Here is a 27,085-nt window from a genome sequence, read left to right on the forward strand (position 1 = left end):
TCGATTCCGAGACGAGACCTTCAAAAATTGGTCTTGAGACCAAGACCGATCTCCAGTACCACAACACTGATGCCTTGACGTATACCAAGAGACAGTTTGTGAGTCCTGTTTGTGACTGATGACGGTCAGGGTGTCTGCTCCACCTTTCCTGCAAGATTGTAAAAACTATAAATACTATAAGTATACATTACAGCATGCTGGTGTTCAGCTGGCAGTCTCTCTCTTTGTGCGCAGCAGTATAGTTCTCTGTCACGGCTGCCTGCAGGTCAGTTCCCTCCAACCTCTCATTCTTCTCCTCTTCCTCTCTGCAGGAGGTGCATTGTTGAGTTCAACCACAGCGGCAGCAGCAGGAGGGTCCCTTTGATCCTCCTCTGAGTCGGCCAGATTGGAGGATTCTTTTTTCTTGTATTTTATCACAATCCCAGTGTGTGTCTGCGCTGCCGAGGGCAGTGACAGACACACCGCAACGACCAAACAGTGATGCAACATGATCACTGATGAGCCACACAGAGACGACCAATCAGAGCAGCCTCAACTGCCACCATCCCGTTGACAGAGTGATTGAGATATCAAATGGTATAGAAATGTGATTTTTAGACTGTTATTTTTCTCGGTGCCCAGTTCCCTGCTCAAATGAGCCGTTTAGACCCAACAGACCCAAGAACTAAAGCATGGCCCATATGCAGGGAATAAACTTAAAGGCAGGGTTGGTAACTATTTCCATTATACACTTTTTCATATATTGTTTGTAATGGTCTTTACACCCCGACAGCAATAAATAACGTAGGGTAGTGTCCCAATTTTTTTGTTGTGTCTTATAACTAAGGTAAAGGACACACACAATATTAATACTCGTGGCAGCATATCTGACCTGTGTCCTTATAAATTTAGGGAAAGTGTTAGGGAAAGGAATATTTGCCTATATGGGGGCAGTTCAGTGGAACAAGTTAGATCGTCATATTAAAGTCATTTCCAGCCTGAACTCTTTTAAAAAGAGCATCAAGGTCTGGTTACTAGAGAGGGTTGCGGAATAGATTAAAGGGCAAGTTACTATTTATATTTAAGAAAAATGTTTTTATGTTATGTCATTGAGTATCTTGTCTTGTCCTGATGTGTGTTGAGGACCACAATGGAAATAAGTCTTGGACTTTGTGTTTTTATCCTCGATTGTATTTGATGTCCTTTTGTCATGTGTAGGGCACTCTCTTACAATTAAATCAAATCAAATCAAATCAAAGTAGGGGCTCTGAAAAAGGAGTGAAAAAGAGCCGACATCTGTAGCTGCTGTAATCCTTTAAAAACGCCCACCAATCACTGCGTCGTGGCCTGCTTAGAAAGAACCAGGAACATCGTAGAAAATAAAGTCAGGGAACTTACTAAACTTGGGAAATTCAAACGCTAAACTCAGGAAGTGAATCCAGAGAATAAACTCTACTTTAGTCTTTGTTTTTTTAATCCCTAAAGTATTGGACCAAACTCAGAGACGGACTAAAAACTCAAGAGGTTAAAATGAGGCTGAAAATGAAACATGGTAACTACACACAGGAACTAAAGTCATGAAGTAGGATATGAATTTACTTTGTAAAATGGCATCCAATAGTGAAAAAAGTCAACATTTCAAATTTTCCTCCTCTTTTAAAACTTCTATTCTTTGACTGAAACCACATTTTTTGACTCCTTGAAGTTTTGAAGTTTGCACAGGTGAATTTTTCATAAGCTGCTCTCCTCCTCTGGTGGTCGACCTTGGCTCTCCTTCTTCTTCTTCTTTTTCCTCCTGCGATTATCTTTGGATCAGCGTAATTACAGCTCATTCATCTCCCCTGCCAAAACTCAAGGACGACACACACACACACACACACACACACACACACACACACACACACACACACACACACACACACACACACACACACACACACACACACACACACACACACACCGCCCATTTCTCCTTGTTACAGAAAGTTCATTTGGGGAAATACTCTTTAATTATGATTCATATCTGGGTCATTCATAACCATCACAGCTTCAGACAGTGTGTGTGTGTGTGTGTGTGTGTGTGTGTGGTAACATTTGCATAGCAAGTTGCCTGTTGTCTGGGCAACCAGTGCCAATGGAAGTAATCAGTTGGGATGAAGCCTTGTTATTTTAACCTTTTCTTCACATCTTGTTTAATCAATCTTACTTTTATTTAAAATGAAATGTATTATTTTAGCCTTAATCAAGAAGTTAAAAGTCCAGACATGTAACAAAGGCTTCGCTGCCCCTCGTATCGCTCGCTAAATCATCCATCAAATTACCGTGGCAACAGAGCATCCATCACCCAATCCATCATCGAGAGGAGGCACACAAGAGCGACAAAAATGCAACGAGAGATCTGACAGACAAGAGGAGAGATAACCAGAGAGGGGAGGGGAGGGAGGGGGAGGGAGGGGAGGGGAGGGGAGAGGAGAGGAGAGGAGAGGAGAAAAAGGTGGGGAATATAAAGAGAGAAAGAGGAGGGCAAGAAGGAGAGAGGAGAACAATAAATAGTTCGGAAGTGAAAGAAGAGGAGAGGAAATGAGGTGAAGAGGACAGAAAACTAGGAGAAGAGGGGAGAAGTGAAGAGGAAAAAGAGGAGAAAGAGAAAGAGGGAGGCAGGAGGAAGAGAAGGTGGGGAATATAAAGAGGTAAAAAGGAAGGAGAAGAAAATAAGGAGAGAGGAGAAAATGGTAAATAGGTAGTGAAAGAAGAGGAAAAGGAATGAGGAGAAGAGGGGGAGGTGGAGAGGAAAAAGAAGAACAGATAGAAGGAAAGGAAAGAAGGAGACAAGGATAAAAAAGGATGGGAGGATGAGAAAAGGAGGCAAGAAGAAGAGACGAGGAGGAACAATAGTAAAGGGAGGCATAGGAACGAAATAGAAGGAGAAAGGAGCAAAGGATGGAGGAGAACCAAATAAGGAGAAGAGATTAGAAGACCAAAGGGAAGAAAAAGAATGAAAAGAGAGGAGCGGAAGGAAAGTGTAGAAGAAAAGAGGAGCGGAAGGTGGTGGTGGGAAAGATGGAGAAATATGAAGGAAGTAAAGGAAAGGTTGTCAAAGGTAAGGGCGGTAGGAGGAGGGGAGGTGAAGAGAAGAGGGGAAGAAATGAGAAGAGGAGGGAAGAATTGAGGAGACGTGGTGGGTGGGAAGGATAGGAATAACGAGAAAAAGGATAAGAGGCAAGGAGCGAAAGGAGATGGCGAGGAAACAAAAAAGGAGACCAAAAGAGACTAAGAGAAAAAAGCAGAGTAGAACTTAAGAAAATGGAAATAAAGTGAGTAAAGATGAGTGGAAAAGAAAGGATGAAAAGCAGAGGAAGGAGAGAAGAGGAAGGAGAGCAGGAGGAAGCAGAAAATAGAGAGAAAGGTGTACGAAATGAAATAAATAGAGCTGCTAAGTCTTTCTGCCACAGAGGAAAGCAGAGAGCAGAATAATTCAGTTTTGCTGAAGTCAAGGTGAACTTGTCACTTGTGTCGTAATTCCCAAAACGCGCACGCACGCGCACACCCCCAAAAAAAAAAAAAAAACACAAAAAACAAACACACACACACACACACAAAAAAAAAACAAACACACACACAAAAAAAACACACACACACCGCAGAGAGTGGGAAGAAATGACAGAAATGGGGGAAATGCATGTGAAGAGAAAGAAGATAAAACAGGTGTGTATTCACTGGAGAGGCAGTAGGTATATGTGTGTGTGTGTGAGTGTGTGTGTGTGAGTGTGAGTGTATAGGTATGTCATTGAAGCCTGATTCCACTTCCTGTTTGTTTTATTTCTGAACATTAACAAAATAACTCTTTCGTGAACTTGTCACTTGCGCCGTAATTCCCAAAACGCACTCACGCACGCACGCACACACACACGAAATGGGGGAAATGCATGTGAAGAGAAAGAAGATAAAACAGGTGTGTATTCACTGGAGAGGCAGTAGGTTATGCAAATGAATATTTTGTGTGTGTGTGTGTGTGTGTTTTTGTGTGTGAGTATGTGTTTGTGTAGGTTTGTCATTGCAGCCTGATTCCACTTCCTGTTTGTTTGATTTCTCAATCTTAATTTCTCTCTGCAGGTTTCAAACATAAAACTCAAGGGCAGACACTACAGGCAAAAACTTATTTAGCTTTTTCAATTTAGAGGTTTGGGGCTATTTTGCTTCCAAAACATGTCTTCTTTCAGTCTAGTGGAAAGAAAAGGTTTATTTTACTACACTTTGTCTATTTGTGTCTGTAGATTTCTCCTAAATTCACCAAAAGTTAGCATAAGGTAATGCATCATTTGCATATTTAAACATAAAAAATTCAGAAACCTTGTAATACAAAAAATATTTGACTTAATTTAAGTAATCAACTGGGGAAGTTTCAAAGTGTGAGTTATATGTTTTAAAGTGCTCATTTTCAGGTTCATAATTGTATTTAGAGGTTATATCAGAATAGCATGGTTTAATTTTACATTTACACTTCAAAATGTATAGATTTTACAATCCATATCTTTAAAGATTTTGTTCTCAGACTCTGAGTCAGAAATCTATCTTTTAGTAGCACTTACACACACCAAACTTTCCACTTTCAATGCTATCTATATTCTGAAGGTTTCTACACAGGGCTTTGTTCAGATATCCTTCATAGACTGGTTTATGTACTGTAACGTTTTAAACCTAAAAAACATGGATTATGGATGTTGACAGTGTTTTCTGATTTATGGATTGATAAAAAGAGATATTCAAAATCCCTTCTGTAAAAACCTTTGACTCTAATATGAGCAAAATGAAAGAAGAATTTTGAATCTGGCTTTATCCAATGTTCACATATCTGTTCTGGAAATGTATGCACATTAGCGCAAATTTAAGAAGATAATGCATAATGTGCATATTTAAACATAACATTCCAGAAAACCTGTAATACAAAAATAAAAATGTTCTTAATGTCAGTAATCAACCAGGGACGTTTCATGGTGTTTCATCTGTTAGCTTAAAATATTTTCCCAATTCTGTCATTATGGCTGAAACTGATGTCACGTCAGCAGGAGCTGAAGATGAAAACACACACAAAAATAGGATGTAGCGAAGAAAAACAAGGAAAGAAGACAGAAGGGGAAGAAAAGAGAGAAAGATAAGATGATCTAAAAGGAAGAATAAGAATAAGATAGGAGGCTAGAGGAAGCAGGGAAGGTGGAGAGGAAGGGGGTGGGAGCAAAAACGAGGAAAGAGAAAAATGTCAGAATTCACCTTCAGTCAAAGCTTCATTTGATATTTACACGGCATTAGTATTCCCTTGCAGGAAGTTCTGGTTTTATAAATGAGTCTGGACTGACATTAAAAGCCTAAAGTAACGATCTCTGAGTGGAATATCATGCGAGTTTCATCACTCAAGCTGTGATTAACAAGATGGTAATCGTAGAAGTATGAAGGCACTCAATATGGTGTTTGGAGGTGAGAAATTAACATCACATGGAGGGGAACAGAGCTCCTACAAGATATTTTATTGACTTTTTATTTTGGCTGTGAGGCTGATGGACTGTGAGGCAGAATTTAATTTAAAGGTCCAATATGTAATATATTTAAAATATAAAAATGAACCCTATGCGTCATCAGATATTAAGGAAACATGCTAAGTTGAAATACTATCTTTTCTGACAACAATGCTAATGTCAGTATTTTCTCCTTTTGAAATTTCCATTCCGTTAAGGAATATCAGTTTGTGTTTTGGCCTGTGTGTTGTTATCAACGGCCCAGTTTGACAGCCAGGCCGGGTTGCCAGATATAACTGTAAAAACATAAACCCAGCGCGCTACAGCTGTAACGGTAGTACAGCCATGAAAGCAGCAAACAAACGAACAGGATCAACGGAGATAGATTCTACCCGACCTAAAAACAACTGCCATGTTTCTAACAGTTGCGTGACCAGAGATGTAACATCCCCCTGGTAAATATTGGAGATGTATTTGAAAGATTGAGACAGCTTAGAGCCCAAAAGGACGCAGAGTTGGCTAATTTCCTCCTGAACCGGTAAGCATTAGCTTCAGGCTAATTTATCACAGCTACAAGGGACGGGCATTTTATGTCATTTCAACAAGCCAACATTACTCACACTGAATTATATAGCTAGAGTACCCAAGTTGGTTACTCGCAAAAACAATTGAGACAGCCAGTAAAGTGATCCCGAATGGTCCTGGCTAACGCCGCCATGCTAACCTTGCTAACCCTGCTAACTGCTAACGTTACCCGAGGACCACGCAAGCCGGCCACGGCTGTTTGCAATGTGTAGCCTGTTCAGCATCCGTAGCCGACAACGGTGAGTTATTTTAAGCCAATAGAGGGGAGCTGTAAATCGGGAAGACCGTGAGTTTGCAGTGTGTTTAGCGATTGTTGCCGTAATTCTAAGCCAATAAAGTGTGTTCAGTCGGGTGGAGAGGACGGCAGTGTAGTGTTATTTTTAGCGGTTCCTAACGTAGATAATTCTAAGCCTAGGAAGTGTGTCTGTCTATTGGGTGGAGAGGACGGCGAGGTTGTTGTGTTCTTAGCGGCTCCTACTGTAATTCTAAGCCCAAAAAGTGTGTCTGTCAGTTGGGTACAGAGCTCCGCGTGAGCACAGGCTTTTATGACTGTCAATATAGCCGGCATCTAATGTTAGCTACTCCGCTGTGCTGTGAAGTAATGTCCAATGTGAGACAAGCATCAAGCAACATTGTTGTGGATGCTGCGGTCTCAGCCTGGCAACCTCCGTGAACTTCTGGGGAGGAGGGGGCAGGGGAGATGACTCTCCAGTATTTAGAATTTGTACTGCAGTAACTATTTTAAACACTAGCGGTCAGTATTACATATTGCACCTTTAAACAAGTGAGTGATTTCCTGAAGAGGACGGCTTCAATATTAAAAGTTAGAAGGGTTGCATCAGATGTGCTCACAGCCGAGGATGTTATCTACTGAATTTAAAGCTTATAAAGATAAGGTTGTGTCTGGCCATTTGGGGGCAGAATAACCTTCAAACAAAGTTAAAATACACAGCTATGACCAGGGACGGACTGGAAATGAAAAATGGCCCTGGAATTTTTGAATCAGACAGGCCCACTAAAAGCCTGAGAGTTCACCTCCCTGCCTCCTCCGTCAGACCTCCTTCACTCCTTCCTAGTTCTTATTTCTTATTAATGAAATCAAAGAGTACATTGACGCAATTTTTTTCTCCAAATTTTCTCCCTGGTTTATGTTACGACTTGTTTCTCTGAATAAAGTTGAAACTAAAGTTCCTGCTTGAAGGCGGGTTGTGTCACTCTTCCCACTCACTCTTCTACTGCACTTTGGTAGATTTTGTTGTGAGGTGTGTGTAGGCGTGTTTCATTACTCTTTAACAAAAGCTTAATCATCAGTGTGTTGTTCATTTGTGCCGTACGCAGGTGTGAACTGATTATTAGAGATGTGTGGTCTGCTCGGCGCCTATTAAAGCATTTTAATAGTTAAAGTGTCTTATTCAAAATGTTCTTCCTCCTCCTCTGGCCTTTGTGTCTTCTTGTGAATACGAAGCAGCTGTTATCTGAACGAGCTGAAGATAATTGGTGGACAAGTGAAGTTTCGCCTGGAGAGCGGAAGTGGCATTTAAATGTGTTTTTCCATTAAAGAAACAATCACATGAATTCTTCTTATTATACCATCAAGATGATTGCAGAAACAAAAATCTGCCCCCAACCCTGCAATTTAATTGAATTTAATTCTGCAGTGTTTCTTTTAGTTTGCACTGAAAACATGGCACAATAAATGTAATTCCACCTTAAACCAAACTGCCTCATTTGTATTTCACCCTAAACTTGAACCAATCACATTTTCATTTCCTTTCAGCAAACCTGTTATCCAATCACAGCCAGGCTGGCACGTGATTGGATGCTACGTCTCAGGTCGTTAAATTGCATCCACGTTTCCTTCACTTGCTTCCCTTCCTTGCGCCTTAGTCCGTCCCAACGAGGAAGTATGGGTGAGACGCGAGTAAATTTAATGATGTGTATCCTCGATCGTAGCTCCTCGGAGATCCTTCCTCCATCCTCGCTCCTTGGGGCAGGAAATGTGTTTTTAGAGGGATGAGACGTCCTTTCCTCTGAAGAGTCACGTGAATTTGTGAATTGGGCGGAGTTAGCAACGGCTTTCAGCTGCACGGCTTCCAGGAAGGCTGCTCTTGTGTATCCTCGATCATAGCTCCTCGGAGATCCATCCTCAGCTCCTCGGGGCAGGAATAAGAGCTTTGAGATTCTTTGGCGGCACCTGTGGTAATAATAAGCTGTGGTTGCAGGTGTGTTTTTGGATCTCACTTTCACTTTGAAGTTTCATTGTCTGTAGTCGTCCCTGTTTTCTTTGTTTTTTCGACCATAGTAACCGTTTACTCGCAACGCTAGCAGAGACGGGAAAAAACAGCACGCTGCTTCACACACAAGTAAGTTAAAGAGTGTGTCTGTTACTTTTAACAGTGGGCCATAGGCTCAACCAATGTGTAACCTCATTCAGGGATGGATAGTGACTAAACAGACATTTATTTTAGGGCCTTTTTAAACCCTAAAAGTCTGAACCCACGTCCATATTTTTGTTATATTTGATCCAGTTAATTTTGGTTTCACATTGCAATAATGCGACCGCATAGAATTTTGGTTCGGATCAAACAGAAAAATCTGAAAATTTGGACAAAACGAGGTAGGTGTGAAGGGGCCCTAAACGAAAAAGATTATTACTTTAAGTAATTTTCAGTTACCTGACTTGAGTATTTCCAGTTTATGCTAATTTATATATCTACCCTACTACATTTTGAAAGCAAAAATTGTACTTTTTAATTCCCTACATTTATCTGACAGCATTAGTTACTTTGCAGATTCAGATTATTAATACAAAATATAAATCAAATAATAAATGATGTATTATTATGGATTAAGCCGCCAATAGTATAAAAAAAGTTAAAGGGATACACCACTGTTTGTTGAAATGGGGCTTATCACTGTCTCCCCTAGCTGTAGATAGGTGGGCCAAAGCATTTCTTGTGCATGCATTGTTTTAGTCCAGTGCAACACCGGCAGCGCCGCCGCTAGTTAGCTTAGCATAGTGAATGGAATCCTATGTTGCCAGTGAGCATGTTGTGAGTAAAAGTGAGCCAACAAAAGACAAAAACAACCGTGGCGTATTCCTTTAAAATCAGCTTCACCTTTACCAGCTGCAACATCAAAGTGATGAACACATTAATGCATCAATATCAATAATTATAATCCAATCATATTATTATGAAAATGGCCATAATGCATAAAGAGTACTTTTACTTTCGGTACTTTTATGTGCATTTTGCTGATAATACTTCTGTACTTTAACTTATGTAGGATTTTTGAATGCAGGGTTATTTCTTATGGTAAGAAGATGTTTGTGAACGCACCATGAACCGACCATCACAGGAGGAGTGAGTCGTCTCTTTGTAAATGATAATTAGATCAGATTAGAAACATCTGTGCTCAGACACACACACGTCGACCGGCCTTTTGGGGTGTGTGTGTGTGTGTGTGTTTGTTTGTTTTCTCCATCTGCAGCAGCTGTTTTTCAATCTTCAGGCCACCTAAAGATGTTTCTTCTCTCTTTTACATCCTTCCTTCTTTCTTTTCTTCTGTCACACTCTTCATTCTCTGTGATTCTTTTTTGTTCCATCACTCATGGTCTTCTTCACGCCTCCACACACACACACACACACACACACACACACACACACACACACACACACACACACACACACACACACACACACACACACACACACACACACACACACACACACACACACACAGTGAGCAGTCTGCCAGGCTGTGATTAAAGAGGAAGGGTGGAGGGGGATAAAAAAAAAAAAGAGCGGAAAAGACTCAGATGCTTTGAGCAACAAACACAGCTGATATACTGCTCTGTGTGTGTGTGCCTGTGTGTTTGTGTGTGTTTGCAGTTATTCAAGCATAAGTTTCAGCAACAGCTACATTTAAATAATTCACTTCAGTTGTTTTTCTTATTTCATACGGACAGACAGAAAGACAGACGTCTGTGTCAGGTTGATTGATTTCTCTTGGCCGGAGGGAAAAATTCTCCTCTTCTTCCCTTCCTCTCCAGTTTTGAGTTTCTTTCCTGGGGCAAAAAAAAAAACGATTTCCCTCTTCTTCCTCCTCCTCTTCTTCTTCGCTCTCTACCTTTTAACAGCTTAAGTTTATCGTGTCGGAGAGTAGAAACATAAACCGGGCTGCCTGATTGGCTCTAAGGGAGACATTTTGGATCCTTTACCTCAAAAAGACTAAAACTAATGGTGCGTTCATGCACTCAGCATTAACTTTTCGTAAAGTCTGAATTTCTCCAGATTTACCCAGCGAATGAAATGATAAAGCAGAGGTTACATAAAACAAGTGTGATAACTACAACACATTTACTGGCAAACAGTGAAGCATATCAACAGTAAATATGTCCATAAAACGTCCATTTCCATGTGATAATGTGTGTAGATGAGCAGTGGTGGAATGTAACTAACAATTTTGAGATACTTATACATCCATTTCATGGTACTTTATCCTTTTACTCCATTTCATCTGAGAGGGAAATATTGTCCTTAGATTTAGGTTAGATTTTCTGCACTTTTGTGCCGTGCTTCCAATTCGTCTTGCAGAGGGATTTTCATTACTACTACTGTCACATCACAATCCACAACCCTGGGGTAGCTCCACTATGACGTGACTCTACTACTGCTGCTAACATAAGAATGCTTAGAATGCTTTAATGCTTAGCACAATTTATGTATTGAATGCAATGCGACTGGTTTAACCCGTTCTCACTCCCGACTCGTAAAACACTGACGCTTGGTCAGTGGCTTTCAGCGTCGAATACCGACACAAAAATCACCCTTTAGCGTCATATGGAAGTCACCATGCATAGCAGCAGCTTGACCACGACACCGAAAGATGACGTAGTATTAAGAGCGACAACGGTAGCGAGTAGTACGAAAGACTGAAAAACGGTTTAAGAAGGTTGGTTGGGGTGGTGGATGGGTCAAACAACACAGGACTTTCACTCAGGAGACTGGGGTTCGTGTCCCGTTCTTGTCCTGCGTGTCCACCCACGAACTTTTCCTAAACCTAACTGTCTCGTTCTTGTGCCGCATGTCAGTTAAACCTACGTCCCGACCCAGGGCGTCAAAAAGTGATGCCAAGAGTCCCGACCAAGCGTGTCTAAATAGGAAGCTAAAGGAGACTTTTTGCGTCAATAACAAATGCCAAAAGCACCTGACCAAGAGTCGTTTTTTGACGCAACGGGAGTGAGAATGTGTTGGATGGTTCCTCTACAATGAAAGCCACACCATAATGCAGTGCACCTTGGCATCACGATGGCATCAACACAGTCGGAGGACATTTTGTTACGCCAGCCGTTAAAACGGAAAGAACTGCTGCCACGTCAAAAAAGTTCAAATTGAAATGTTTCTAAAAACAACTTTTCTCTTAGTGTTACTGGACAACATGTAGGGAAATATAATGAAACAAAAATGACCTGTAACGTGACACAAAATCACAACACAATCACTTTGTTTTGTATAATTATATTTCTTGTCACAGCAGCCTGAAAACGTCTCCGATCAATTTTACCTTCGATTCTCTGACCCAGCAGAACACACAAACACACACACACACACACACACACACACACACACACACACACACACACACACACACACACACACACACACACACACACACACACACACACACACACACACACACACACACACACACACACACACACAAACACAACACACACACACACACACACACAAACACACAGAGAGAGAGTACGGTGTGGTTTTGTTGTTGTAAATCACGGCTGTGACAGATTGGTGTTGCCAAGGGGAAAACATAGCAATTTAAACATCACATTCTTACAGGGTGAGTAATGGGAGCGCAGGACGAGTGACAGGAAAAGAACAATAGAGAGAAAGCAGAGAAACAATCACAGAGTTCAACTCACTGTCTGACTAACTGTCTGTCTCTATGTTTATTTTTAAGGTATTTATCCGAGTATATTTGTCAGCAGTTTGAAAAGATTCAACCTGCTCTCAGCCGCCTGATGTCTCAAACATAGGTAAGCTTAGTTTATGGTGGCCGCTGTGTTCCTGGCGCGAGGTGCGCGAGCCATAAAATGACGTCGCCACGTCTGTTTTCAGTGCGAAGGCTGTGTGTTGTTATTGATACAATGATGATGACCAATAACTAGGGCTGAAACGATTCCTCGAATAACTCGTATAATTCGATTACGAAAAATCCTCGATGCAAAATGACTTGCCTCGAAGCTTCGTTAAATCAATGTTACCAACGTTGTATCGCTGACGGACGGTGTTTCCGCACGGAGCATTATTACTGTCGCACAGACGCGGCTCAGTCTGCTGCTGGCGACACATGCCAGAGCGTAAATAGCGAGGGGCTAAGAGACAGGGTGGAGAAAACGACAGAAAGTGTCCAAAGTTTGGAATCAGTTCAAACGTAATTAATTAAAACTAAAACTCTGTACATTGTGTCTACTGCAAAATGGAACTAGCTTACCACGATAATAGCACGACGTCAGTGCTTTAGCATCTCAACAGAAAACACTGAGTCTAACTTAATCATCCGTTCCACGAAGAGGACCGACAAAAGTAAATAACAGTCGTATGGACGATGAAACTAAACCAAACACAACAACTACCAAAAACAAAGACAAGAAAATACGTAGTGGTGACCACAATCTGATCTAAAGAGCTGACGCGTTGACTATCCCTTCGGAAAAACAGCTAATCTCTCTCTCTCTACGGAGAAACAGCTGATCAACGATCTAATAGCATAAGTGTAACAGAGCTGTGTGACATTAGAATCAAATATATAAATGAAAATAGATTGAGTATAACTAATATTTACATATAGGCCTACTGTATATACAGATCAGTCTCAGGTTGAAACTTGTAGTTCTGAAAGTTAAATTGCACAACTTAATTTTAAAATTAATCTTTAAAAACAATGTAATATGGCACTTAAATGCACTTAATATGTTTAGTTTTTTGAGAGATGATATTGTAAGCAATGTAGGCAATACAAATGTTGCTTTTTTTCCGAAAACTTTGCTTTTTTCCCCTAGTTTTGGTTGTTTAAAAACGCAAAAAAAACATCTGATTAATCGATTGATAAACTGCTAGATTAATCGATTACAAAAAGAATCGATAGCTGCAGCCCTACCAATGACAACGCCAAAGGCACCTGACCAAGCGTCCGTATTTTACGCGATGGGAGTGAGAATGTGTTGACGTATTTGTGCGTCTCATTAAGCCTTTAGAACGTTGTGAACAGAACCCTGCTTCGGGTCACTTTGTTCTCCAAACGTTCGCCACTGCTTTCAGAATCAACTCACAAGGGTCAAGCCAGTAGATGATAGGATATGAAGCACAAAACAATCCTGATCCGATTGTGTCACAACAGTAACATTACATACAACTTAGTCTACATCCACGACGTTCTACTTCCGGGATTGCTCCGGTTTTGCCGGAAATTCTGCTGGATGTCACTCTTTTTGGCCGGATGTCCATTACCTTCTGATTTGTGAGGACTATGGTTAACTGCTCCTCAGATCTCTGCAGGGTAAATCCAGACAGCTAGCTAGACTATCTGTCCAATCGGAGTTTTCTCTTGCAGGACTAAAACAACTTTTGAACGTACATATGTTCCACCAAAACAAGTTCCTCCCGAGGCTATTTGGCAGAGGCACCGTTGCTCCGTCCGGCGCTTAGAGCCGCCTATGACGATTGTGATTGGTTTAAAAAAATGCCTGTGTGAACTAGCCAGACCTTCCTCCGCTGTGCTGTGGACGAAGGTCTGGCCATTCAAGACTACAGACAACTGAACTCTTCGGCAGTGCAGCCTCTTTGCATATTTAAACCATAGACTAGAATTATATGTTGCCATGGAGCCATTTTTGTTTATATATATTAGCCTATATTTGTTTAGATTTTGGCAAATTGTCACCATTAAAGTATGCTGGATCATCTATTAGCAGCTCCTGTTTGCAGTGTACCCATGGATATACAGACAACTATCAATGGAGAACTTTGATGCTGAAAAAAAAGTAAAAAATGTGGTGATTCTCTGGCATGTTCTGGAGTTATAGGGAGATAATGACATCCTCGGAAAGTGTACGTCACGCTGAATCAAAATATATATAAAGATATGTGCATTATGTCTGCGTGTTCACAGAGTTATGACTCCGATAAAGAAAGCACCTTAATCCCATGCCTGAGCCGTGTTAACCAGCAGCAAAACAACAATCAATTACTTCCAGTTTTTTTAGAACACCAGCATGAGCCTGTTTTCATGCGGCTCCTTTCACCTCACACAGGATCTCTGCCTCTCATCTTTCCCTCCGCACGCCCCTTCAACTCTGCCTTGCCCCCCCCTGGAGAGACGCCTCAATCCTGAACTGAAGCCTGCTATAGAAGAAGTCCTGAAGTTTAGAGAAAAGAAAGCAGCTCGACGCGATCATCAGTCACGTCACTCAGAACAAACAGAAGATGTTCTAACAGCTGGATGCCTCAGACGCACAAATTATACAAAAATGAGGTCAAGAGCACTCAGGAGTGCAATATTTAAAGCAACTACAAGTCGTTTTTAACTGGTTATGAAACAGTCTCAATTTTATACTGATGCCTCTATATGAGCTACATGAGCAAACGAGACCATCAGCAAGAAAATTGGTTATTGTTATTTTTATTGTCTGTTCCCCGGTCAGTGACCCACTGCCAAATCCAAAGGAACGATTCCAGCACCCAGACGGAACAGCTTTCATATTAAGTTTTTCCGGGCAAAGTTTGGTAGTGAGTCGTACGTTAACCAGTTAAAAGGAAGCAGGAGGAGATTTTTCTTTAGAGAATCTTATTTGTGACGTTATATATTTTGTGGTTATAGCTGATACTGGAGCAGGATTAGCAAAGTGAAAAAGAAAAGAATTGACCAAAGAACAACAGTGACAGAGCACGGGTGGAAACACGAGTCGACCTTGGTCGCTCGGTCAACAGATGGAGGGAAATGCGGGATTTGAGGCAACCCATTCTCACTCCCAACTCGTCAAATACGGCAGCTTGTTCAGTGGCCCTCGGCGTTGGACTCTGACGCACCGAGGCATCCCTTAGGGTCTGTATGAGACACACCGGGCTTTCAACTTCAACGTAAACCCATCCACGGCAATATGAGACGCTCAGAGCAACTGAAGTAGTATAAAGACCGAGAAAGTCTGTGTAGGGAGGAGGTCGATGGGTAAAACAAACACAGATTTTCAGCCGGGTGACTGCTGTTCATGTCCTGCGTAGTCTCACATTGCCAGACCTTCCTCCGCAGCCCTGGGTAGTCCACACAGCATTCTGGGATGGGAGAAAAACGTGTTCTGGTTTATTGGCATTTCTTTAAACCAATCACAATCGTTGTGGGTGGCACTAAGCACCGGACAGAGCCACGATGCCTCTGCCAAATAGCCTCTGGAAGGAACTTGTTTTGGTGGAACATGTGTACGTTCAAAAGTTGTTTTAGTTGTACAACAGAAAACTCAGATTGGACAGATAGTCTAGCTAGCTGTCTGGATTTACCCTGCAGAGATCTGAGGAGCAGTTAACCATAGTCCTCACAAATCCACCGGAGGTTAGAACGCCAACACAAAGAAAGAGGAAAGGGGACGGACATCTGGCCGTAAAGAGTGACATCTGGCGGAAAAGAGGAACATCCGGTGGAATTTCTGGCTGCACCGGAGCAATCCCGGAAGTGAAACGTCTTGGATATAGACTATGTCCTGTGTGAAACCAAAAGTCAACATTGACTTTTTTTAAAGTTACTTAGGCTATGTTAGTTAACTTTCTTATGCAACATTTCTTACGTAACATTCTTAACTAACGTCACAAATGTAGTTTACGTAATAAACGTAGGCTAGTTATTTTAACCCGAACGACGATCTTTTCCTAGGACTTTTGTTGCCTAAACCTAAGTAAGTAAACCTAAAAACATCCTGCAAACAACTGTGTTTAAAAAGAAGATGGTATTAAAAATAAGTTGCGTCTTCCTCTCGCTCGCAAAAGCACGCGCTAGATCAAGATCTTTACGACACAAGGAGGTGGACCTTGTGGAAATCCAACCACTGCCAAAATCAACACAAAACTAAAGTTCCTTAAAGTTGCTGTTGTTAAAATATAGTCACACTGAATGTAGAGGAAACACACACACACACACACACACACACACACACACACGAAATTAGCTACTTGTGGGAAACTTTACAAATGCCAGTGAAATATTTATTTTGTCGTTAGTTTATTTTTTATCTTTAAATAATGATTACAAACCCCTGTGAGGCTTGTTTTGAAGAGAGAATATGCTGATCTAAAATACTTCACTTCACTCACACACACACACACACACACACACACACACACACACACACACACACACACACACACACACACACACACACACACACACACAGTTTTTGTGGTTTCTCTGTGAGCGATGTGACATTTTTAAATTCCTGTTACAGTGGTTCTGCACGGCTGGACGCTTTAATAGAAACGCACAGTTTTTCTCTTAACAAGCACAACAATGACAAAACATTTTATTTATACTCTTGCTCTTTATTTGAAAAAGAAAAAAGCAGTTTCCACCTGCAGTGGGTCATGGTGCCTGCAGGGAGAACAACACCTAAAGCACAACAAAAAATATGGAACACAGAAATGTGCAATTAGGGAGAAATAAGCAATGGACGGCTTGTGTTTTAGCTTTTTCTTTTTCTCCAACAGTAAGGTGTCCACATGAAATGTGCCTTTCAAAGAGGCCCACAGAGAAGCAACATTAACCTTTAACCACACACTGTCGGATGAATAAAAAAAAAGACAATGTAGAACTCTCCTCTCTGCGGCCTTTGCAGTCATTTTCAAAAAGAGAAAATCTGGGTACAATAACAGTATAGCAGCTTATATTTCTAAGGTCTATATTTCTAATGTTTCAGTTTTCGTCTCAGTAGATTCCAAGCAGTTCAACAAAGTAATAAGTGCTTTAAAACTTTGGCTCCAAATTCAGTGGAAGGGTCTAACAATCAAGTGAAATGTGTTTGAATGAAGCCCTTTAAAGGGATAGTTTGGATTTTTTGAAGTGTGGTTGTATGAGCTACTTCTCCGTACTCAGTGTGTTAGCTACAGTAGATGGAGGTTGGCACGCCCTCCAGTTTGGAGAAGCAGGCAGGAGTACCGACACGGAAGCTAAGCAGCGTCCTGCTGTAGACGTTGCTGCTCTACCGCTGCCTCCATCGGTTAGTTTGTTTGTGTTATGGCGTGTTCCCACCAAACGTGTTTCACGGGAATTCGGTAGCGCGATTCCATACGAAGCCAGAGCAAAGACGCAAAGTCGTGGAACGTGGCGCAAATGGCGCGAAAGAGGCGAGGCTGCAAAATTCTCCACGCAGCACGAATGAGGCGAATTTCCTGCGGCACAGGAGCAATCCCGGAAGTGGAACGTCGAGGATATAGACTACCCGAGAACAGGTGACTGTGAGCCGGGTACAGAGCACCGTGAGCTGCCGGTCATTTCAGTGGAGATTACGGTTAAGTATAAGAAAAAGTGAGAGTTATGCAGCGACGAAAGTTAAGTTTAGGCACCGAAACGACTAGTAATGTTTTTTTTTTTTGTGGTTTATATTAAAACCCAAGGAACACGCATTTCCTGGGCGAAAGTCTTTTGTTTTCCCCAGGAAGCGAACTCTGTCCCTGGCCTCTAAGTTCTGTGTGTTAAGACCTACCCATCCGCCCGACCTCCTCCCTGCGCGGCCAGCTGCGGTCTTATACTGCTGCGGTCAATGTGGTGCGCACTGCAAAAAAAATAAATAAAAAAAGCTGGGAAAACCAAAAAATACAGTGCTTATCTTTTTGTAGCTTTTCGAACATTTGGTTCATGAGAATAGGCGGATCTGAACTACATCCAGAAAACAAGCATTTTAAAAGTTGTTTGCATGACTTCAGACTTTTGGCTTCATTAGCTTCATGATGTTATATGCATACTTTGTATCCACCTTTTGAAATAAAAAAAAACAGCACAATCTGTACTTCAAGTACTGGAAGTAGCAGACATCAGACGTAACGTTTACTTCCTGGAGAAGGCAGTAAAACATTACCAGTGTTTTTGCTCTGCCAGGTGATATTATTAATCCATGCATGACGCGGTTTAATTTACAGACGTATCCGGTGACTCCCACACCAGGTACAAGCAGCATCAGTGGTTATTTTGGCCATATGATGAGAAAAAGAAACGTCGTTGGTGTCTACAGCTCTGAACTGGAGTCAGCCCTATGTTCCCACAGCCCAATGGTCCCACAGCCCAATGGTCCCACAGCCCTATGTTCCCACAGCCCAATGGTCCCACAGCCCAATGGTCCCACAGCCCTATGTTCCCACAGCCCAATGGTCCCACAGCCCTATGTTCCCACAGCCCAATGGTCCCACAGCCCTATGTTCCACAGCCCAACGGTCCCACAGCTCTATGTTCCACAGCCCTATGTTCCCAGAGCCCAATGGTCCCACAGCTCTATGTTCCACAGCCCTATGTTCCCAGAGCCCAATGGTCCCACAGCCCTATGGTCACACAGCCCTATGGTCCCACAGCCCAATGGTCCCACAGCCCTATGGTCACACAGCCCTATGGTCCCACAGCCCAATGGTCCCATAGCCCTATGTTCCCACAGCCCTATGTTCCCACAGCCCTATGGTCCCACAGCCCTATGGTCCCACAGCCCTATGGTCCCACAGCCCAATGGTCCCACAGCCCTATGTTCCCACAGCCCTATGGTCCCACAGCCCTATGTTCCCACAGCCCTATGGTCCCACAGCCCTATGGTCCCACAGCCCAATGGTCCCACAGCCCTATGATCCCACAGCCCTATGATCCCACAGCCCAATGGTCCCACAGCCCAATGGTCCCACAGCCCTATGATCCCACAGCCCAATGGTCCCACAGCCCAATGTTCCCACATTTCTAAGATTTTTTTTTTTACTGAAAATTAGGCCCTATGTTCCCACATTTCTGAGATATTTTTTTTTACTGAAAATTAGGCCCTATGTTCCCACAGCCCTATGTTCCCACATTTCTAAGATTTTGCTTAAAATTAAGCCCTATGTTCCCACATTTCTAGGACATTTAAAAAATTAGGTATTGTGTTCCTACATTTCCCTTCAATTTAAGCCCTATCCTCCCACAACATGTTTTAGGGTTAGGGGGATAAAATCTGATACAAATTTATGAAAAAGGAAATGTGGGAACATAGGGCCTAATTTGGGAAAAGAAATTTAGAAATGTGGGAACATAGGGCTGTGGGAACATAGGCACGCTCCCCTCTGAACCGGCAGGTACGCGAGTAGCGTGATTAAACACAAATGATCCAAACATGATTCCGCGAACAAACTCACACGAATGGTGCAACGCAAATATTCTGTATTCTCTGTAGAGCAGCAACTCCCCCGTTCTGCCTTTTGGCCTTGTCTGACAGCAAGGTAAAATAGTGAAAGCAGTTTCTCTCGAAACATCATTGAGAATGCAGTTTACTGTAGTTGCATGGGGACGTAATGTTTAGGAGACAGGATTGTTCTGGAGACATTTTTGTTTCTGGAGACAAACATTCACACACTACAGACCGTTTTCTTCTTCTTTTTTAAACAGCTAAAATCGTGCATTGCCAGCATCAGTAGATAATGGATACTCTCTGGCGTAAGTATGGAACTGGGACAAATTGCGTGAAACTGGCACACGTGTCTTACAGTCATTTGTTACGGATTGATACTAACTGTCAATGGCCTCCTTCGGACGATGGTGATCAGAAAATGCTGTACATGAGCAGAGTTCTGTCTTAATATGAGGCTCATATCTCAAGATTTCAGGCAGGATTTGGCGGTGTCATTACACTTTTTATTTCATCTCTATGTTACTCTCCTGCTTTTATCTTCTCTTCCTGACTGTACTGTGTGTACGTAACACTTTGATCTTCTCTCTCTTGCTGTATGTATAATATATAGGGTCTTTAAAAGTCTCTCTGCTACACTAACACTGTCTAAATCCCAAACTGAACTGCAGGAGGAGGAGGATGAGTGTGAAAATAGACGTAGAGAGGAGGTCCCTGAAATAAACAAAAGGGAGAACAAACAGAGGAACCGAACAAAGAAGATGGAGGGATGAAATAAAATCCATCACTATTAAAAATGCACAGAAACACAACTTAAGAGAAGAAAGAAGAAAAGAGAGTTGAAGAGGTTCAAGAGAAGCTGAAGATAGAGTGAAATGAAAAATGAGAAAAGAGGAAGAGTGTAGTGGTGAAAAGACGAATCACAGTCGGCCGTGACCTCCATTACCCTCTCCTTATACATCTCTCTCTCTCTCTCTCTCTCTCTGATGGATGGAAGGAGCGTAGGAGTTGGAGTTATAAAAACATTACTTAATAAACTAAAGAAAGAGGCAGAAGTGGATTTCTTCATTAAAGCTGCTTAAATGAAAGACATTCAATGTGAAAAAGTCACAGACAACATGACATGAAGGGTTAAAAAGCATCGGTGAGTGTGGCCAGAGCTGATGTCGTTCCTGGCGAATGATTCAGAAGTACAGAAAAGAAATCAAAGAGGAGAAAACGGTCAAGAATTAGCAATCCGACCGCTGTTTCAAAGTCCAGCTAAAATGTAATTGCATGTTGTTGTTTTTTTGACTAAACACCAAAAGTCCAAACCAAAAGGGAAACATTTATATATGTTTTGGTTTCACGACGGTGTCCCCTAGTTTTGCATGAATTTATTGGAAGGCCGTTAGTTATTCATCTACGTAGATGGATTACTTGTTTCCATACACAAATCAAAATGCTTTTAATTGTTTTAAACCATATTTGCATGACGTCACCATGCTGTCATAGGCAGAGGGTCCAGTGGTGTAGTCTAATGTACTGTAGTGGGTATACTGTACTGTATAAAAATATATTGCCCTATATATATATATGTATATATATGGGCCAGAATCTGCCTTTGGGGGAGGGGGGAAAATCATAGTGGGGGGTCTGGCTGTCCTCCCCCAAGGTTATTTTTACCGTCAAAGCCTTCATTTCCTGCATTCAGATAACTTTTATTCACCAATTTACGGTGGAAATACGAATGCGAAGAAGAAAAACACAGATGACAATTCAAAATATCTCAAAAATATAATGAAAAGTATGTGTTTGCGTGTCATTGGGCATATGGAAACCGTGGAGCTTTCTTAGTGGGTGTACTGTGTATTCCTGCGTATCACGTAGACTACACCACTGAGAGGGTCACACTGAGTAATGCTGCATTTAATGTGGTGGTTATGTGGTGTCTGAATAATCAAAAAGCACTACTGAAACTACTACTACTCTATAGGATTTATCGAAAAAACGTAGTCCCCGACTGGTAAAATTCATGCGAATGCCGCCTCAAGTTGGAACAACACAGGCGAATGTAAATGTTGGGTTGATGGTGAGAAACTTTATGTTAATTCACGTACTGCATGTCAATTCTTTGCACATATGCAAATTGTAATATGGTATCAGGTTGTAACTGTTATTTGCTGTCACGCAGAGAGACCTGGATTAGCTAGAAAAGGTATTTAGGAAAAAAAAAGTCATTAGCATCAACCCTGATAACAAGTTAGATCAACGTATTCTCATCAACGGGTTCGTAGGATATCGTACGAACAACAGTTTGCGTAGTATCTTACAAAATTCTGCTGGTCAACGATAGGCCGACGTGACAGTTGAGTTTATCCATCAAAAGGTGACTGTGAAACAGCCTACAGCCTATCTTGACAATTTAGTTTAGGCACCAAAAGGTGACTGTGAAAAGCATTGTGACAGTTTAGTTTAGGCACCAAAACAACTGGTTTAGATTTGGTAAATGTTTGTGGTTTTGGTTAAAACCGAAGTAGTGCTTCCAGGATACAAACATCCTTTCCCCTGGTGAAGTGAAGTCTTGTGTTTTCCCCTTCAGTACACCGCTCCCCTGGATGAAAGTCCTGTTCTTCAGGAACCATCCACCAACAAGACCACCTACTCATGCAGATTTTCGCGGCCCTATACTGGGTGATAAGTCATAATTACTACTTAGAGTCAGTTTTGCCAACTTAGCGACTTTGCCGCTAGATTTAGTGACTTTTCAGACCCCCTTAGCGCCTTTTTTTCACAAAAGCAACTAGCGACAAATCTGGCAACTTTCTGTAGAAAAGAAAGAGGCTGTGTCTTATTCCGCATACTTCCGTCAGTACACTGTTACTGTGCACTGACCACTTACTGCAGTAGTGGCCACTTTTGATGGTTAGTATTGTCCCAGAAGGAACACTTATGTTAAAACTCTCACCAGAAATGACAAGCGGGATGAGCGGGACTAACGTGACGAACGCAACACAAAGGTCAGTTTAAAAAGATTTTCGTCAGATTTTGAGAGGCGGCGAGCCGAGCCGACCGCTCCTCATTTCATTTCATTTATTTATTTATTTGACAGGGACAATGCAAACAGACATAGTGTCAAAACAAAGCTTGTCACTGAAGTGCTGCATAAAAAGTTTATAGCAGATGCTAATTTTCAACTCCAGTCCCTGGTTGGGCTTTTATACACAATAAAATTTACATAATTAACTATTTCAATTAAAAATAAACATGATATATAAACAACTCCAGTCCTAATATAAATAATATGAACATGATATAAAAACATGCATATAATATACAATTACCTACTTACAATAATTAAAAATGAGTACACTTTTGGTTAGTTTTTAACCAGTTTTTGAGCCTCAAAGTAAACACTTTAAAGTCAGTTACAGTCTTGATGTCAGATGGTAATGAGTTCCAAAGTTTAGAACTCTTCACAGAGAAGGTCGTCTGACCAAAGCTGGTCCTGCAGTATCGTATTTTGCAGTCATGATTTGTGGAACTTCTGGTGACTCTAGTGCTGCTCAGTCTCTCAACAAATGAACTTAGTGGCTCAGGTGCTAAATGATTAATGCACTTATGAATTAATTTAAGAAAGCAAAAATTGCTAAAGCTCTCAAAATTCATTAAATTATATTTCTTAATGATGGTACAATGATGGTGACGTATTGGTTTTTTATCACCTGTTGTATACGGGACCTATGCATTTGGTTGAGGTGGGAGCGGCTTGTGCCCATGCTGTCATGCAGTACGATATATGAGAAAAAATTATAGCATGCATGTATAGCAGGGCAGCCTGTTTTGGGATGTAGCTTCTGATTAGTTTGAAACAGTTGAGATTACTTTGTATTGTTTTTAAAATTTTCTTTATGTGCTTGTCAAATTTTAGTTGAGGATCTAAAACCAATCCTAGATATTTAAATTCTGTAACTTGATGAATTTCTTTATTTTGTATATTAATATTAAATCTACCATTTAAATTAAAGTTTTTTTTAATGGAAAAGCACATGGAAACTGTTTTTGAGAGATTTAGTACTAACTGATTTTGGATGAGCCATTGTTGGATGTCAGACATACTGGTGGACAGTACAGCTGCAGCCTGCTCGGGTGTATAAAGAACAGCATCATCTGCATAAAGCTGACAACTGGCATCTGAGCAGTGCAGGGGTAAGTCATTTATAAAGAGACTAAACAGCAAAGGGCCAAGTATAGAGCCCTAAGGAATACCCATCCCTGAGGAATACCCATATATCCATACCATATCATTTTACGCAAACAACATGGCAGACGTAGTACTGTAGATGTTGGGTTGTTGGTGAGAAACTTGTTAATTCTTGTATTGCATATCAATGCTTTGCTTCGTTTGTAATATGGTTTGAGGTTGTAACTGTTAGTTGTCCACGTTAAGTGATCTAGATTAGTTAGAAAGTCATTTATTAGCATTAACCTGATGAAAAGTCAGGTAAATACTGGAAACAGCTATCACCGTGTTGTTTAAACGTCCATGTTGTTTTCACATTACGACCTAAAGCTCACGAGAGATCAGCATCACTCTGCCACTGATGGGAAAACAGACCACACACACACACACACACACACAGTTATCTTGTGTGTCATCTTGTTCCATTAAAGAGCTTCTTCTCTCCTTATCAGCTCCCCACAAACAACACAGAGCTATCAGTAGCAAACAGATTAAAGGGGCATATTTCTGCTAAAGGGAGGGAAGTCTGGCTTTTTACGGGGAGCAGTCTATTTTTCCTTTTCTTGCAAGATATATTACATAAAAAAGAGATCAAATAGTTACATCAAAAAGACGGCTTTCATGTGCGCCAAGGGTCTTCGAGGTGCGTACTACAGTCGTGTCTCTGTATCTGGGTTTTATATCCCTCATCACCATCAAAGGCTGCTAGTGTCTGCATACAAACATGCAGATCGTATTAAATATTACTGATTGAACATCTCTAATAAAAGGTACGGTCGCTCCTGTATTCTTTTCTTTTTCAGCCCTGTCCCCCCCCCCCCATCCCATTAACTGTAGCGAGAAACATATTGATCTGTTTCAAAATAAAAGCCCTTTGTCCCTCTTTTTTTCCTACGATTCACCGTAAAATGGATTCTGACGTGTTGGACACCACAAGTGTGTGTCTTTGTGGAGGTGGCAGAGTGCCGTTTAAATCATGTTTAAAACCTTTTTCTTCCACAAACCCTGCCAGAGCCATGATAGCACAGTCTAGTTCAATCCTATTACTTTTTGTGTCTTTAACAAGTTTATTTGCAAAAGAAAACTTTAGCAGTTGTTTGCAGCAGCAAAAACAATCCTGAGCTTTAAGTAGTTCCACGTCTGCTCAACCCGTTCTCACTCCAAACTCTTGTACGGCAGCTTGGTCAATGGCCCTCAAGGTACGTGGCCTCTGGCAGCGTGATGTCCAACGCTTCACATTTATTGTCTATATAAGCAGCCGGGGAATGTATTCTGGTAGGGTCGCGGCGATTTTCCAGAGATGGGGCGTCCGGTTGCCCCCTCCTCATTTGCATTAAAGGTGCCCTGCCACACGTATTTCATTACTTTGGGGTAATGTCTGAAGTTCTACCATGGACTCTGTAACATTTTTTTGTGGAAAAAATGCTTTGGTTACCTTGTTTCAAGCCATTCTAGCGTGGTATAGAAAGTCTACAGGAAGATTTCTGCCAGTTCTCATTAATATTCAACAAGCTAAGCTTTTGAATCTGATTGGCTATCAGCTAACCAGTTAGAGCTTGGCTGTCAGAATCATTTACTCAGCCCAACTGGGCGAGCTCATGAATAGTAATGAGCTCAGGCAATATGATGTCAGACTGATCAGCTTTTGTGATTGGTCTGATTTCTCTGCTTATTTCTGTTCAGTGTCTAGAGCTGACAGAGGAGGCAGCAGTTCATTTTCACATTCACCACATAATACACACACACATATGGACCTAACAGATTTAAAAAAAACAAGTAAAAACGTGGTTTTGTATGGAAGGGCCCCTTTAAGTTGAGGTCTGCCTCACAGCAGCATTAATGTTTTAAAAAATAGTTTTTAAATTACAATCTTGAAGATCTCTGTTTCTTTTTGGCAGCATGTGTGGTGATAAGCTGTGATTGTGTTTTTGGATCTCACTTTCACTTTGAAGTTTCATCGTTTGTAGTCGTCGCTCTTTTCTTTCTTTGTTCGGCCTTACTAACCGTTTACTTGCAACTCTAGCAGAGCCGGGGAAAAACTGCACGCCGCTTTACTTTGATTTGAAGAGTAAGTCTGTTGCGTTAGCTCTGCCTACTCTCTCTGGCGGAAATGTGTTTCTAGCGGAGTGCCGCGTGTGATTTTTCACAGGAATGGCCCCACAGACACCCTGTTCGCATTGCTACAAATGCAAGGGCTTTCATCAGTGGACCATAGGCTCAATCACCATTGTGTGACCTCGTTCAGCGATAGATAGTGACTTATCAGACATTTAGTTCCAAGAAAATCTTCCATATTCTTCTTCCGTATTACTTAGAGATTCAGTATAACGAACAGAGTTCAGCAGCAGCAGGTGACGAACTTCAGCAGATTTTCTTCTTTCAGTGAACGGATTTGTTTTGTTCCTAGTCTGGGGGTGTGGGGGTGTGTGTGTGTGTGTGTGTGTGTGTGAATAACATTGCTCATCTAATAATCAGCCACAATTACATCCCAACAGAAAGAATCAGAGAGGTAGTGGGTGGAAGGAGGAGAAAACTATTGATATGGTAATATCTGTCTCACACACACACACGCACGCACGCCGACAGTAGAATAGAAGGTTTCATTTTCTGTCTCTCAAACCTTTTTGTCGCAAGAAAAACCTGAAACCTCTCATTAGAGACGGGGGAGGGTGAAGAGGTGTTGCATTTAAGTGAATTTGTGCAAAATGAAACACATTGAAGGTGATGATGCCCAGCTGTTTATAATTATTATCTCCCACATTTAGAGCCTTTCCCACACCAAGTTTCTGTATAATGAGCCTGTTCTCGCAGGAAGTTAATTGTTCTTTAAATGTGCCAGGTCTTCAACACTACAGGCTGTGAGACATACCATTTAAAACACTAGTGTCCTTTAGCACAGTGTTCCCAATAACCTGTAACTTTGTTCTGCTTCAGTAATTTCATGTTTAGTGTTAGCTAACAGGCTAGCAGCTACATTTTGGTACTGATGTGACCATGTTCGGCTGCTATGTTGCACTGAACTGTGTAGCAGAAAGGCCCTGAAATACTTCAAAATTGACACAGATGTGGACAGCGGAGGCGCACATGGTTCTATAGCTACTACCTCAGTTGTCTGGGACGTAGATGTGTTTGCATGGCGCTTAAGTTCTGCACAAAATCTAGCACTGCATAGGGACGTCTAGCAAAGAGCCAATACAGCTCTGGCATGTTGTTTCACGTTCCGGCGAGAAATAAAATCACCGGTTTTCTGGCGCGTTTGTGACTTTGAACGTGACGCACCAGAAAAGAAAAGTCAGACATCCTCGTGTACCGAGAATGTTAAAGTCTATCGGCTGTTTTTAGTGGGGTTTAAAATATATGCATATACAC

General features: G+C 41.5%; 1 protein-coding gene across 1 annotated transcript in view; it reads right to left on the minus strand.

The window, feature by feature from the left end:
- Positions 1–1,626: 1,626 nt before the first annotated feature.
- The window catches only part of LOC120553207 (thyrotropin-releasing hormone-degrading ectoenzyme-like), a 265,616-nt gene continuing 240,157 nt past the window's right edge, over positions 1,627–27,085 (minus strand). The window contains exon 20 of the mRNA XM_039791371.1: positions 1,627–1,829. Coding sequence (XP_039647305.1) covers positions 1,812–1,829 — 18 coding nt within the window. The 3' untranslated portion in view covers positions 1,627–1,811. The remainder of the gene's footprint in view (positions 1,830–27,085) is intronic.

The sequence above is a fragment of the Perca fluviatilis genome, chromosome 23 (assembly GCF_010015445.1).
Source record: "Perca fluviatilis chromosome 23, GENO_Pfluv_1.0, whole genome shotgun sequence".
Classification (NCBI taxonomy): Eukaryota; Metazoa; Chordata; class Actinopteri; order Perciformes; family Percidae; genus Perca; species Perca fluviatilis.